Source organism: Pseudoliparis swirei, chromosome 8 (assembly GCF_029220125.1).
Source record: "Pseudoliparis swirei isolate HS2019 ecotype Mariana Trench chromosome 8, NWPU_hadal_v1, whole genome shotgun sequence".
In the NCBI taxonomy this organism is placed as follows: Eukaryota; Metazoa; Chordata; class Actinopteri; order Perciformes; family Liparidae; genus Pseudoliparis; species Pseudoliparis swirei.
The window spans coordinates 10,311,060-10,326,973 of NC_079395.1; the positions used below are offsets into that span (position 1 = coordinate 10,311,060).

Below are 15,914 nucleotides of genomic sequence, written 5' to 3' on the forward strand. Positions count from 1 at the left end.
ACGGCTTTGAGACACCGGGGGGAGGGGGGGGGGGGATTTACTCACTTTAATGCCATTATTTTCCTTTCAATAATAAGTCAGATAGCATTCTTCCATATTTGATATCTTATTATGTGTACTGCACCAATATTTTTTGCATTAGCAAGATGACAGTACATGATGAAAGTGCTAAAAATTGAAATGCAATGCAGAGACTATTGTAGAACAATCCTATGTAAGGCTGCACAACATAGGGCAATGTCATTTCTCTTCAATTGGCAGCTGAAACTCATTTATTTTCTATACATACTGAACATTATTGCAATGACAATATCGTCTGATTTGATGTCTGGGAACAGAACCTGGGAAATGTGTGGAACTGTGGTTTTAAAGGGGACACATGAATGGAGAAATGTCTTAATATCAGCTGGTATATTACAAAATCACATAAGTGAAGACGGAAACAAAGATAAATGCAACAGATCCAAAGAGGGTAAAGTGCACTCAATGTGAGTTGTTCGTTCAGCACCATAAAGTCACAGCACAAGTCAAAAGAGCAGCAATGCAGGAACAGAATCAGCTTTCGTACAAATGAGTGTTCACTGAAACTTTTGCTTTCCCGATGTGTTAAACTGCCCATCATGTCATCATTAGAAGCAATGTGTTCGATGCAACTCTGCAGCTGTGCTAATGTACATCATCAGTGTTCGTATAAACTGCAGCCATGGCAATGATTTGTGGGAGGCTGAATGGGTTGTAAAAGGTGAAAGCTGTTATTGTATGAGTTCTGTGTAGTTTGAATGGTTAATGGGAAATAGCAGTCACAGCAGCAAAATCCAGTGTGATTTACACATCACGTCTTTTCTGTGTAAATGTTCATTCCTGACGTAAAGTGAATTTTCCTGCAAAGAAAAAACTATCATTTCATCTCAAGAGTGTGTGGGTCATGATTGGGTCTCTAATGTGCAGAAATGCTGCCTCAGTCTAGGCTATGTGATGTTGATTGTAGTTTCTTTTCATCTGGGTTTGGCTCAAAAGAAGACAAAACATGGAGAAGCACACGCTGGCATACATTTAGAAAGCTTCCCAGATTAGGAGCACTCATCTGGGACAGACCTTTTACAAAACTATTGAGTCATGATGCTTCATGGGTCACATGCTTGTAACTCTGGATTCCCAAATACAGCAAGAAGCATTCACTTATATTTACTATTAGACATGGTCTCAGAAGAGGCTTATGTTTATTAATTTCCTGGGTCCTGGGCTGAAATCATCTAATAAATCTGTATCTGCATCTTTGATAAAACAAATACATCAGTTTTGTGTCTGCCAGCATACCGATTTAAATCAGCGTGACACAATTTTATGCTGAGATATTGTATATTATTTTGTAAATTAAAAGCATAAAGTTAAGTAATTAACATACATTAGAAATGAATCGTGTCGGTCAAGGCGTGTCGTAGTAACGTGCTCCTGGTCAATGTACCCACGTCCTCCTTCTTACCCGTGATGGGGATCCAGCGCTATGGCCCGGGGTTCACTCAGGTCAGTGTCGATGAGGACGCGTCTCTTGGTGGCGTCCACTGAGGCCACGGAGATGGATTTGTCTCCGGAGTCGGCCCAGTACAGGTTGTGTTGGAGCCAGTCCAGAGCCAGACCCACGGGGGTCTGCAGAAGAGAATCCAGCAGCGGCACCTGCTGGGAGGGGTCACTGGCCTCATGGATGAAGGCACTGAAGACGAAGGGTATTTTAAGAAGATGAGTAGATGTGAGTCATAGCCTACAGAAAAACATCATTTCAGAAAGGATGTGTAGTGACGGGGCGTTGACTGCCTGGCGAAGCTTTATTTTGTAATACTGGCTCTTTATACACTATCATTATTATTACATCGCATCCTATTAAAGAAGATTAATCCGTTTAAAATATTGACTTTCAGTTAGACTAACTGTAAAACGCAACTGTAATTACTTTCTCAGTGAAAGTCAATCTAGCAATAACTGTTTCTCCAGGTATTTTTGGCACATGGTATTGATAAATGTTAAGTGGATATACAGTCTGAGAACATACAGGACAATGAATACCCTACAGATTGAGTATTATCCCGACTCAATCCGTCTCCACCGCGTTGTAGTGGAGAATGGGACTGGTATGCGAGCTGTAGCCTCGGGCCGTGCACTGAGCAGGTTCATCCGGGGGTTGGCATCCTTCTCAGGTGCACCACTTATCAGAATAGACAAGGCCTAACTCAGGGGTTGCCCTGCCTGGTAATGATTTGACCCCGGCAGAGGTGTGGGGTGAGGGCTAGGCAGCCGTGCTCCCAAACAGGAATTTTAGTTTCCCCAGAGATCTTTTCGCTTAACATCCATTTCGTACAGAGAACACAGTGCTCCAATTAGAATACACTCTGGGGAGAAATCGTAGTCGGGATAACAATAGGAAGGGTGAAATTAATCTGCAAATAGTAGCAGGCCTGAAACATTGACTCAGTTAAATACAAGCAGATGTTTAGTAAATAAAATATCCGCCAATAAAATCCCGCCAGGGTGCAACATTATACGGTTTGGCCCCTCAAATATGTGACCTAGCCCGGTAAGGTCACATTTATACTATTTTGTCTCAAATCTGACATTTTCAAAATGTCAAGAAGCTTGTTTTTTAAATCCAAGAGTGACAAGGTTTTTTAAAAATATGAAATCAGTTTTGTATCTTTAAATTTAGGTTTCATCTGTAAACATTTACCTGTAGATTTTCCGGTGAAAGCGATCGCACCAGAAGATACGGTTGTTGGCCACATCCAGGTCCAGAGCTACAGCGTTCTTCTGGGTGGACACCACCTGGCTGTAGTCCCTCTTCACCAGGTCGATGCGTCGGATCTCATGCCGGTTGGTGAACAGCAGGTAGGGGCTCTTTCCTGCACACAAAGTACAACAAGAGGTCATGCCCTTGAAAAAGGGTGTTGTTGCAGTATGGGGGAGTTTATCCAGCTGAACTTTACAATCATTCATAGTAAAAAGCAATTTAGAAGCAAGATGAATACATTAGTACGAATAATACATCATTGGTAAGTGGAGTTGGGATGTACTTCAATAATGACCAGTCAAACAAGCTTTGACAATTTGGTAAAGGGCCAGAAGAAGGGTCGATGACATTATCTCTTGTAAGAAAGGAGCTGCACTCATCCTCTATGCACAGCACCCGTTATATGATTCACATGAGGCAAAGAAGTAAAGTATTAAAAGCTAAATATAACCTTGAGCCAGGGGAAATACGAACGAGATTGGATTAACCCTCCTGTTACCTTCACATTTACTAACATATTTTACCCTCGGGGTCAATTTGACCCCAGCAATTAAAACCTCCAGAAAATTATTAGAATTAATATTGTTTCCCAAGTTTAAGTGTGAGGTACTTTATGTTTGTTTGTTGACTACCTAAATAGCCCTTTAAATATATAAAAAAGTTGATATTTCTTATATGTTTTGACAGTGAAAAACAGCCTGGGGTCAAATTGACCCCAAAGAACACCGACGTTAAACATTGAATGGGGTCAAATTGACCCTAAAGGTAACAGGAGGGTTAAGAATAATGACTTTACATGCATGTGTGTAAAAAATGTAACTCAAAACATGCAACAATGTGCTGCTGCAAAGGCAGGACAAAAAGGAAGAAGATTCCGATGAGCCTTAAAAAAAATTTGTTTCCGCACAGCACCAAAACACTTGTGTACCGGATAAGACGGTTGAACATGAAGCCGCGTGTCAGTGGATGATGTAGACATTCCTCTACTTTAATAACACAGAGTCAAAAGACATTGCAGCTTAATACGATGCTGCATATTTTTAGCACCCAAGTTGATACTCTTAATGTCATCTTTTAACACAGATAAACACAACAAAGCTTGTGTGATACAGCTCAATATCCTCCTCTAATAAGAGTGCGGGGACAATAATCCTTCATTAAAAACCGCTGCATAGTTTCTGTATTGATCACTGTGTCTGGATGCATCATTAATTCACCTTCTCCTTGCACATATAGATTAGCAGTACCTTAGCATTCAGCACCTCTTTAAACAGCAAAGATGTCAACTTTCTAACAGGCAGTAACTAAATAGACATGAACGAGTGTGCACACACAAAAAGACGAGCAATGCAATAATTCCCCGGAATAAACAACCTTGAACAAAGTGAAATCAGACAGGTGTCTTACACTTTGCTTGTAAACCTAACAAAACAATAAGCAGTTCCCTCATCTCACTCTTCAACTGCAATAGATGTAAACAGACATAAAGGATGATACATATATATAATAACATTATTCTACTTTTTCATGCTGAATGACTTATTTCCAAGAGACATGAACACATCTCTGGTCAACAAGATCTAAAGTGGTGCTTTTGAGTGATTCTTGGTGGAGGAACTAAGTTTTACAGATCTGTTGATTAAACAAAATCATGGATTAGTTGACCAATTCGTACAAGTGTTAATCGACTAAAAAGGTATTTTATAACTGCACGCTGCCAATCATAGGGGTAAACTATGGATTGCAGGTCTCAGCTGGAATGCATCTCAAATGCATCTCATGGGATCAATTGGGATTACATTTCCTATTTCCCACTCCCATTGGATTTGATCAGTCTGGAAATTGTGACGCCTACTAGATACAAGACGTCTGCAGCCATGCGAGTGGCTCAGTGAGGCTGTACTGAGGCAGTGGTGCTTTGAGCGCAATACTAACATCACCATAGATGTTGCTATTCCAAGACCTGCTGGCAAGGCTCAAAATGCATCGAGCTCAGGAAGATGGCGGCAGTGAATATTTGCATACCAGATAAAGAAGAACAAAAACAAACAAACACAAAATGAGACAGACAAAGCAGGATATGAAAATGTATTATGAATAAATAGAAAAAAAAAAATATATAAATATATTTTTTTATTATTCAATGTTGTTTTTGTGTATTTTCACGTGTTAATATTGTCACACTATAATTTGAATCACTCCCTTTATTTTTGTATTAATAAAATATTGTTGTTATATAATAAAATTCACATTATCAGTGCACATTTACAAATGTAAGACATTATGAAGTCTAAACTTCAAAAGTCAACTAAATAAGAAGTAGTTCGGTGTCGTTGTCATGCTGCAGTACAAGCACACACAGCTAAGCATTGGGCATCTACAGCACAGTGTGTTCTTGTTTCATTTTAGGTGCACTCACACCTATTTTTAGAGCTGTCCACTTGTGATAAGGTCACCCAGGATGCATTTTAATTAGCCCTAAAAGTGAACAGGGGCCATAAACGCATTTATACTGTACTATCATGCTATCTTCATGATTGTTTCCTCAAATTCTGGCAAGAAAAAGCCAAGTGGGTAATAGAGGCCACATACACGGTTTTATCACTTTTGGCTGGCAACTATATCCCACCATTGTCTTGCAACATCTATCTTGAGCCTATCTCTCTCTGACACTGCTTAGTAACAGGAGGCAGCTGCAGCCAGTTATCTCCAGAGGCAAATATGATATTCTCTCATTAATAACTTGCTCGCTTCAGTTTCCTTTTGACAGTGTGTGTCGTAACTTCATAGTAGTATCCCCCTTTCTTACCTTTCCTCCCTCTTCCACATCCAAGTCTGAGTGATGTCAGGACTAAATGTTCTCAACATTAGGTCGTTACAATGACAACATTTCCAACGCCTCTGAAGAGGAAATAGTCCCCTGCTCGTTTCATTGACTGCAGCGGAGGAACAATTGCATTCACTGCGATTCTGCTTTTGACAGGCAGCCCGACACACAGTAGTCACACAGTTCTCTCCTGGCCATGATGAACAGATAACAAACACATCGGGCAGTCATGCACAGAGAAATACAGAAGTGCAGACCGAGGCAGGGGGCAGATACAATCCAAACACGTATACAGGGGGTGCAAATGCAAACACAGACATGCGAGTGCTGAGCTTTGATATCAGCTCAGCCGAATTGAGGGAAATGAAATCACATCATTTGACAGCCACAAGGACCCAATCCCTTCAATTGACTCACGGTTTCCTAAGCTGCAATGCCTTTTGACTCTGTGTTATTATATAATTAACATTTTAGGGGAAAGGAATTGTAAACATATAAACTGGCCTCTTTCTGTAAGACTCATGCCGATAGCTTTCGGCGCATGGTAGGAGCAAATAAAATGAATTGGCCTCTAAGCAGTTCACTTTGTTCTCCACTAGTTCGACAACTGTTGTCAACAAACACGATTCAATTTGAATGAATTAGCATCCGTCGTAACTCAGCCAGGTACCCCGGAAGAGTTGCTTTACCTAATTATAAGTGTTCAGCATGGTTGAACACACCACTCTGTCACTCATGACACTGTCTAATGGTGGGACAGGACACTTGAGGGCACAAGGACTGGGAGAAACCAAGCAGTTGCCTTGGTGATGCTCGCTTTCTTTACCATTAAGCAATTATGTCAATTGCACAAGCAAGTGCAGAGTGACGATAAAAACCTTACAGCAGAAAGATGTTTGTGATGAAATGAGGAGGGTTTTGACACTGCGGCTCAAAAGCTGAGCGTAAAGCGTGAAGCACTAATGAGGCAGTGCAAAAATGTGAGAGAATGTTTTGTTATCAACAAAACAACACCCTCTTTAGTGGAGGAAAATGTGTCTTTAAAACAGCAACTATGTAAAACTGCATGATTTACAAAAAGTATACATGAAGTATAAGTACAACACATTCAAAAACTCTAGCATCCTTTTGACTAATCACTGATTTTCATGTTCAATCGAATAGAAAACCCTCACATGAATCCTATTGTGTTGCATTGTGGATCATTGAGCTTTGCGACTCACCTTCTGCCTTGCAGGTCTTAGTAACAGGGTCCATCTCATAGCCTTCATGGCATTCACATTTAAAATCCCCCTTGTAGTTGATGCAGATCTGGCTACAAGCGTCAGGGTTCTCACACTCATCAATGTCTGCAGGGAGAAGGAAGAGGGAAGAGAGGCGATCAATCGGCTGAGAGACGGACCCCGACAGACAGGCACTCATTCACCCTCATGAGCTGCACGGCATAAGAGCGGAAACTGAATTCCCTAAATGTAGATATAGCAATGAATTTCTTAGACTAACAGCTGTAACGGATGAGTGAATATGCCCATGATCAATTGTTAGTGCTGGAGACACGCAGACATGTTGTTATCCAGTTAATGGGAAGAAATAAGAAGACAGTGAGGCAGGGCGTGTCCCTGTTGGCTTCTACGCTCTATTTCCTTCAAGCAGGCTTTTTCCTCGGGTGTTATGGGGGAAAAATTGTTTGTGTTAAAAGGATGGGGAAAGTGTGAAAGACTATATATATATATATATATATATATATATACATACACGCACACACACACACACACAGTCTCATAGTAGCTTGGTCAGCAGCTAACATGCAATTAAATGTTTTATCTATCTGCCTTCGATCTGAAGTTCATTTATTTACCACCACATGTCTTCTTGTCCAATAGCTGGTAGCCAGAAGGGCACTGGCATTCAAAGCCAATTGGTCGGTCCATGCAGACATGGGAGCAGCCGCCGTTGTTGATCATACACTCATTCAGCCCTGGAAAACAAAGGAAAGAAGCCAGTGGTCAAATGCAGCCAATCATAGAAGAGATAGGGACATGACGGGATGCCAACGGGTCATTTAAAATCTGATTAAATATGTGTGGCACATAGGTGGGAACACTGGATATCATCTTCAATATCTTCATTTTATCGCAGCAATCTTCCATCTTTTTTGAACCCATATCCATATATCAGGAAAAAAAAGGAATCAAAGAGACAAGACATCACACGCCGTAAAATCTCTTAAACCTGAAAAGCAGGTTCATCTGCAGGGATATGAAATATGTGTGAAAAGGGGATTAATGCTGTGAACTGGGATTCTGAGATGCCCCATGGGGAGGGAGGGAGAGGGAGAGAGAGAGAGAGAAGACATCTAAATTAAACATGCCTGCTACTTAAATGGAGGCAGAGTGATGTAAAATCATCTGGAGAATGAAAGGAACCAAAAGAAAAAGACGTAAAAACACAACCACTCTCATTTTAAACTAGGTCACAGCAGCTGGCACACGGTTGAAGGTTGGCACACAAGAAAGAAAGCGGAGGCAGAAACGATTTTATTAGGCTGCACATAATGACTTTATGAAGTACTGGATAGCAAGGAGGATTCAAATGTGGCTGCAATTTTGAAGGTTGTTCAATACAGCTGAGGATCAAGTTTCATCTAGCAAATGCATACACAAGCTGTTCCATCGAGCAGTATCTTTCTGACATTTCACCGCGGGAATGACTTGACATCTCTTCAGTGCACTTTCCTGTCCATTTTTGCTTTTTAAAGAAAAAAACCGATATATTGTTTGAATGAATCATAGAAGGTAAGTTAACTCAGGAAAGGCTGAGATCACCAGAAGAAATGTCTATGTACAAAGTAAAGTCTGTAAGCTGTTGATAGAAACGTCAAACAATTAAGCATGGTGCACAATGGAAAGGGATGATCAAGAGAAAAATTGTTAAACGACAAGGGAAACCTCACTCCTGAATCATGAGTGCTTGAATTGGTAACCAGCATCTGGCTCACTCTAGCTTTATATTTACCGTACAGATATAATAAATTCTCATCCAACTGTTTCTAAGAAAGCGAGTAAGCGTATTCACCCAAAGTCCTTTAAGTTACTTTAAACAAGTGCTCAGTGAATGTGTTTTTACATTTTAGGGCTAAAGCTCTTTTGATTGTATTGCATCAAATTGATCAATACAAGAGACATTTGTCAACACACGTTTCAGAGCGGCCACATCTTGCGATGCTAAATCGTAGTGTTGAGTCAATGTTGTGCTGTTTATGTTGTTACACTCTCCTCAGTCACAAATATTCTCTGAAGGCTTTGCTTTTCTACAATTACAGGGAAATCATGCCAATGCCATTTCTTGAGCATTGCAATAAAATGCTGAAAGTCAGTCCTGATGAATGTGGTCCTCATTATGATACAATTACAATACAAGACTTTGACACATGCAAAATACGGACGACAGGGATCCAGGATGACCTGTTCAGCTTTGAGCAAAGTTATTTTTTGCACAGCTAAACCACGTTAGACAAAGATACAGTTGACTCTCCAAAGATTGACTGAGGGTTACTTTTGTGGGAACATATATTCATGTTTGCTTTGTGTCAGTGCCAGCAGACTTTGAATTCCTCAACCGCCAGCATTAAATTCCCATCACTAATTCAGCTGGATGGGTGACAGCAACCTGCCACTCAAAGTAGCTTCTGCTAACTCCCTTCATGTCAGCAGAATTAACTGCAGACAGAAGAAAAAACAAAATGTGTCTGTATTTGAGGACTCACACGTTCCTTCTTCTTTGAGAGGGGCTGGGTGGGTAAGACACATGCCTCAGGGGAGGCCGTGTGATAGCACAAATAGCTTTTCCTCAACCACTTCCAAGGAAAGCCATGATTTAGAGGTCACTTTCCCAACGGGCAAACACACATGACGTCTCTCCTTCTCTATTCCACCTCGGTCTCTCTCTCTCTCTCACCATGGAAACCCGATATGGACAAGCTATTTTGAGACATTCTTTTCAGTGAAAGCTGAAAGTGATGTTGCAGTGTTAGGAAATGAATGTTGTCCCCAGTAATAAGTCAGTTCTGTGGTAAGACGCCATTATTTCTAATGAGATGGACAAATGCATCATCTTGATTCCACCCTGATGTAAGCCTGATGCGATCTCACCGAACAACTATATGTTTAGTGTCCAGTGCATTGGGTAGTAGTGCTGTCTCTGTGTGTTTGTGTGTGTGTGTTGTGGTTGGGGAACATCTTGCGAGTAAATGGCTGAGTGAGCAGAGCGATGAGCTAGGTGTGTGGACATGCTTTTAATGAGCTGAGAACAAGACCTGAGTTGAAGGAAAGAGGGAGGTAAATGTGAGGAGAGAGGGGGGGGGGGGGGGTGACAAGGAAGATGACAAAGGGAGGAGAAATACTTTCTGGAATACCATTTTCAGTCTTGTAATCTCCATCCCTGGCAGAGGTCAGTCTACTCTGCCATCTGTCACTTTACCGTCTATAAGTTCCTCTGAGATGTCATGTGTCTTTCCGCTCCTTACTCTTTCATATCAATAACTTTCTTACTGAGCTCTTCATCCCAGAGGCAAAGTCATGGACCCGCAATGTGTTTGTTACTTTAACTACGGCTTCACTTTCATTTCCTGGTGGTCAGTCCAAAGGTTTAAGAGATGAAGGTGTATGTAGACAAGTAAAGGGATGGAGAGCTAAGAAATTATCACAGAGCAGAAGAAGCCCTTTTATACCGTGTGATGATAATTCGTACATGCAGGCTCTCTGATAATTCGCATGCGGCTCTGAAGCCTTTAAAATGCAAGGTAATAGGAGTCACAGTTTTGTTATGGTAAACACTATTACGCTGCTCCATTAACTGCGTGATCCCATGTACATACTGTATATGTAATGTGATGATGACACTGGGCTTAGCTAAAAGCTCCGCTGACACACACAATCTACTTGTTACCAATATGTCCCGTTTGTTTGTTTTGTTTGCTTTCCATTTTTGTTTTGTTCTGTTTGTAACTGTCTCTTGTCCCCATGTAAAGCATCTTTGTGTATTTAGATAAGCGCTATATAGGTTTGAATAATTATTATTATTAATATTACTTCATTTAAATGGTAAATGGACTTACCTGCAAAGCATTTTTCTCGTCATCCGACCACTCAAATCGCTTTAACGCGACATGCCATCATTCAGCCATTCACAGAGATTCATACACTAATGGCAGGGGCGAGCAACCATGCGAGGTGCCGCATGAGGACCCATCCGGACTCACATTCAGACTCATGCATACACTGCAGGCACAGCTTGCAGAAGCAATTTGGGGTTAAGTGTTTTGCCCAAGGACACATGGACATGGACTGGTGGAGCCGGGAAGCAGACCCTGACCCTCTAGATGGTTTGTTAACAGCAGAGGTTACATCCAAGTATTAGTGTCCAGAAAAAGTCCTCTTACCGCACTCCTTCTTGGGCTCATCTGATCGGTCCTTGCAGTCCTTAATGGAGTCACACACCTTGGAGCTGTCAATGCACTCTCCATTCTTACACAGAAACTTCAGGGGGCCCTCACATCTTGTGGCTGTGAGAGAACAGCAGAAGCTCGATCAGCATCACTATAAACTGGACTGACATATGTGTAGAAGCTGTTGCAAAGTGATTCAGAAACTGATCCATCAAAAAGTGTGATGTCATATTGAATATCTCCAGTGGTTCACCAAATTAATTAAAAAAAGGATCAATAATAATAAATAGAAAGATAAACAAACATCAGAAACAGCTGAAAAAAAAGTCAGTAGTAAGGCTACATTTTCTGTAACGTCATCTTGCAGTATGCTGGTAAATTATTAGTTGGAAGAAGAAGTTATGAAATCAGCTTATAAAAAACACTGAGTTGGATCCTCACCACAGTCAATGGTTATTTTAGCAATTAATTTCACAATCCCAGAAAATCACCACAACTTCTACAGCTTGCATGAAATCAAACGCTTTTGTAATACTATTTATGGCCAGCATTGTGTAGTGGAAGATTTTCTCTGTCAATCTAAAAAGGAGGAATGAAGTCTCTGAATCAAAGTTGCCTTTATATGTTTTATTCCTTGCATGAGGAACGTTCCGACACAGCTTCTCAGGGAACTCTGTGACACAAGATTCAACGAAGCAACTGTCACAACCTTCTTTATCCACATTAGGTTACGCCTCTTTGTCACGGTCAAACAAACAAAAGTGCTGATTCTGGTTTATACGACAACTTCAAAGAAGAAGTCCCCTCTCCTTCATCCCGGAAGGGTCAACTCCTTATGTTGATCAGGACCCCGAGACCTTGTGTGGAAAGCCATTAGTTTTACGACAGCAGGCTGGTCTACCCCTTATTTTCCCACTAAAATCGCTCTGAAACTCACCTTAGCTCTATTTTCACATAACACGACAGCACTATATTTTACCATTAAAATTGATTCTGCAACGGCCATTGTTCGTATTTACATTCTGTAATTATTTCCAGGAAACAATGCAGCAGGTAATCCAACCTTATTTTATCTCATTTCTCAGTTCACAGTCTTCATCGAGAGCTGCTTCCAACTGATCAAAATATAATATTCATTTCATTTTTATCACCACGGTTAGCACTAAACACAATCGTTCATCAAACAGGTTTTTTTTTATTTTCCGCTATTCTTTTGACAGCGGGCGAGTTTTAAATATTGAGGTGAGTACTGAACAACCACAATGAGCTGTGAGCTAAAAGACTGCAGGCTGGTTCAGTGAGGTAGACCATCTTCAAATCAGATCATTGTAAATTATATTTTCCGACACCAGTTTAGCTGTTTAGTCACAACTGACAATTAGCTGCTCAAGGAGTGTTTGTTGAAGTATTACAACAAACTGTTCTGATACCACCTGTAACCACGGGGTTTGCCCACATCTACCAGGACGGACATTGTAAGGATTGAAACTCTAATGTTTTATATTTCCTACCCATCAGTTTTCATGATATTTCAATCCACTATTAAACTTTAATTTAAACCACAAGCTGAAATACATCTAAAAGGTTGTGGGAGTAAAGATATAGGAGATCAAAAGGTTTTTTACTGTGATGTCATCTACAGGTGTTTTACTTTTTTTCTTGAATTTCCTTCACTTTTACAACAAATACAGCGGTTCAAAGTCATCACTATATATTTGAAAGCATTTCACAAAGGCAGACATGTGCACCAGGCGGAGACACATTGACTCATCTGTTGAACATGAAGACTGATTCAAACAGAAAAGAAGAAGGCAGGCGATGACAGGTGTACCCACCGTTGACGCAGCCAGATTCGTCGCTGTGGTCAGGACAGTCATGCACCTTGTTACACTGCTTGGTGCCGTGGATGCAGGAACCATCACTGCACTGGAATTCATCGGGACGACACGTCAACAGGGCTGAAAGAAGCACGCACACACAGAAACACACACTTGAAGCTGGACTTGTAAATCCACTTTAATCCCTTCAAGAGGATCACAGTATCCTGTGGCCGAAACCAGAACAAGCCTTTTTTTTTATTATCACTTTTTCATTTTCTCCTTTCTAATCAGAGCAAAAACACATTTCAAAGGATCCTTTATAGTTTCAAGTTTCAAGTTTCTTTATAAAAGCATACATGACAGAAGGGATGTGTAATCCAATATAGTCCTGTACGCCTATGTATTCGGAGTCGGTGTTGGGTGCTGCCTGCGAAAGAGACAGTCAAACTGAGGGCTTGTGATGTATGATTTCCAATATAGTAACGCAAAGATGGAGGCTGCATGAAGCTAAACCACATTTCATTACCACCCAAGCTTTTCATCAACCTGGCCCAGTGTGCTCATATAACTCCTTTCTAAATCACACTAATTTCTTTTCTAAATCATACTAAAAAGCAATATATATGATTTAGTGTTATCACAAGATGAGCATTACAGAGGGAATATAATGGAGACATGGCCGCTGTAGCCTTGACAAACATGTGCACACACGCATGCACATACAAACACGTGACACTAATAGCATACTATTTATACAGTGTTTCTCCGTATATGGCAGATGTGATAAGTCAGTTACCGAGGATTGCATAGAGACACATGGATAAATCCCAATAGCATCAAATGCATATGGCAACATAATCCTTTCCTAGACAGTAGAGCATGTGACTATAGCAAAAGTAATGGAGTTAAATGGACAAATACGAGGTTAGGCCTCCAGACCCCTCTTAATACAGGGATCCAGAGATTGATGTCTTCTAACTAAACATCAATCTCTTGGAAGTGTCTCTAATATGACGCCACAGAGAGTGAGAGGTGGGTGTGATATGTGCACCACACATCTAGATAATGAATAGTGGGACTATCTGGGCTTCACACTCTGGCTTAGTGAGACAGGAGCTTCAGGGATCCCCCATCCATGACCAGCGAATAGGAAAACCTGTTTTATCACAAGGCCCCATCTTCACACTGTGTTTATTGACAGAAACACATTCTTCACCAGACACATAAAAAAATAAAAGAAACCTCACTCCAACTTCCACCATAGTGGAAATGTGCTAAATGGCAAAGTAACACCTCAGAAGAGGAATGGCATATTGTTTTTATTTATTATTTAGATATCTGTATGCTTTGAAACTGGAGAGCATCTCAACAAACAATGGCGATGGTGCACTCGTCAGTGTAACCATCTCTCAATGTGTCAACATTTGACTGCTCTGAAGCTTTCTCTAAACAAGATTCGTATAATAAATGTGACATAAACTCAAATGTAATGTAACTTAATCAAGAATAAAATCCACAGAAATGTCAAGTAGTATGGAAATGGAGCCCAGCGATAGCCCCTTTATGGTTACTATTCTCTTATGTACTGAAACTATACCTGAACCAGTTACATATTACATATGCACAGAAACCCTTTCAGGCAGAGAAGAAAACCTTTCAAGGATGAAACCTTCACACAATCGAGAACGTACAAGCCCCTGCGAGGTAAAAAAGGTGCAACTATATGAAGGTATATGTGTGTCTTTATTAGCAAACAAAACAAAATGTTTTGAGAGCTCATTCAGCAGCGTGTTCATAGCTTTTTGTTTAGAGAGCAAAGGTTGCTGATATGCACCCAAAAACATCTAGTTTCATCAGCAGAACTAACAAATAATGTATTCTCATTTTATATATATTTTAATACAAATGAGAAATTTACACTCAAAACATAGTTTTGGTTGTTTGTGTAATAAAGACACAAATGTACCTTCATACACATAAGAGTCCAGCATAAAAGGAGCAATGAGCTGCCAAGAGAAGAGACTCACGGCAGTCGGACTCGTCAGACTTGTCCTTGCAGTCCGGATCTCCGTCACACTTCCAGCTCAGCCTCACACACTCCCCGTTGGCACAGCGGAACTCTCCAGCAGTGCAGTTTGTCCGGCGGTTCGGCGGGTAGGGGACCCCGTCGCCGCCGCAGCGCTCCGGCCCTTCGTCTGAACCGTCGGAGCAGTCGGGGTCTCCGTCGCAGCTCCACATGAGCGGCACACACTCGGAGGTGTTACAGCGGAGATGGTTGGGCCCGCAGGTCAGAGGGGACGCACACTTGAGCTCGTCGCTGCCGTCTCCACAGTCGTCGTCGCCGTCGCACACGTAGACGGTGGCCAAGCACTTGCGGTTGCCACACATGAACTCACCGCTGGGGCAGGCTTTGGCATCTAGAGGACGAGCAGAAAGGAACGCAACTCAGAAAGGAGTTTGAAGGTCAAATGAGGTCCTGCATTGTCTGTCTTTCTGGGGAATTTAATACATTTATTTTAAAAAGCCTGTGATGTAGGGCTGATGAGATGTGACAATCACCCCTGTGTTTCAGGTTTTGTTTGCAGCACATTAAATAAAAGTATCTGTAGGTAGAAGAAAGAAAATAACTTATGAGCTCAACACGGGGACCCAGTGACAGTGATATGAGTTTCTCACATAGGCTGAAAGTCATCAGAACTGAGGAGGAGACAGAAAGAGGGAGCAGGGAAGATGGAGAGAAACTTCCTCTCCTGTGTAGCAAAAGAAAATATCAGCTGGTCCTTCTCCTCCCTCTGTCTGGTACTTCCTCCTCTTTTAAAAGATATCTCTCTTACTAGTGTGTTTGTTTTAACTTGGCTCATCTTTCTCTTGATGCTGGTTATCAATAAACTGTATGTTAGCGCACAAATATCTTGGAAAAGTGTTTACTGCAACTACGTCTCCACTTCACATGGCCAACCTGACGGCTTCTGTATGTTATTCTCTCGCTCTCTCTCTCTCTTGCTTTCTCTCTCTCTCTCGCTCTCTCTCTACTCAAGTCTG

General features: G+C 41.2%; 1 protein-coding gene across 3 annotated transcripts in view; it reads right to left on the reverse strand.

Annotated features, from left to right (window-relative positions):
- LOC130198325 (low-density lipoprotein receptor-related protein 8-like) overlaps window positions 1-15,914 on the reverse strand; it is a 69,356-nt gene that overhangs the window by 10,142 nt on the left and 43,300 nt on the right. For all 3 annotated transcript variants that reach the window (XM_056421474.1, XM_056421473.1, XM_056421472.1), the window contains 7 exons: window positions 14,900-15,289; window positions 12,888-13,010; window positions 11,047-11,169; window positions 7,465-7,584; window positions 6,830-6,955; window positions 2,720-2,891; window positions 1,484-1,711 (listed from right to left, as the gene is read on the reverse strand). In XM_056421474.1, coding sequence (XP_056277449.1) covers window positions 1,484-1,711; window positions 2,720-2,891; window positions 6,830-6,955; window positions 7,465-7,584; window positions 11,047-11,169; window positions 12,888-13,010; window positions 14,900-15,289 — 1,282 coding nt within the window. The remainder of the gene's footprint in view (window positions 1-1,483; window positions 1,712-2,719; window positions 2,892-6,829; window positions 6,956-7,464; window positions 7,585-11,046; window positions 11,170-12,887; window positions 13,011-14,899; window positions 15,290-15,914) is intronic.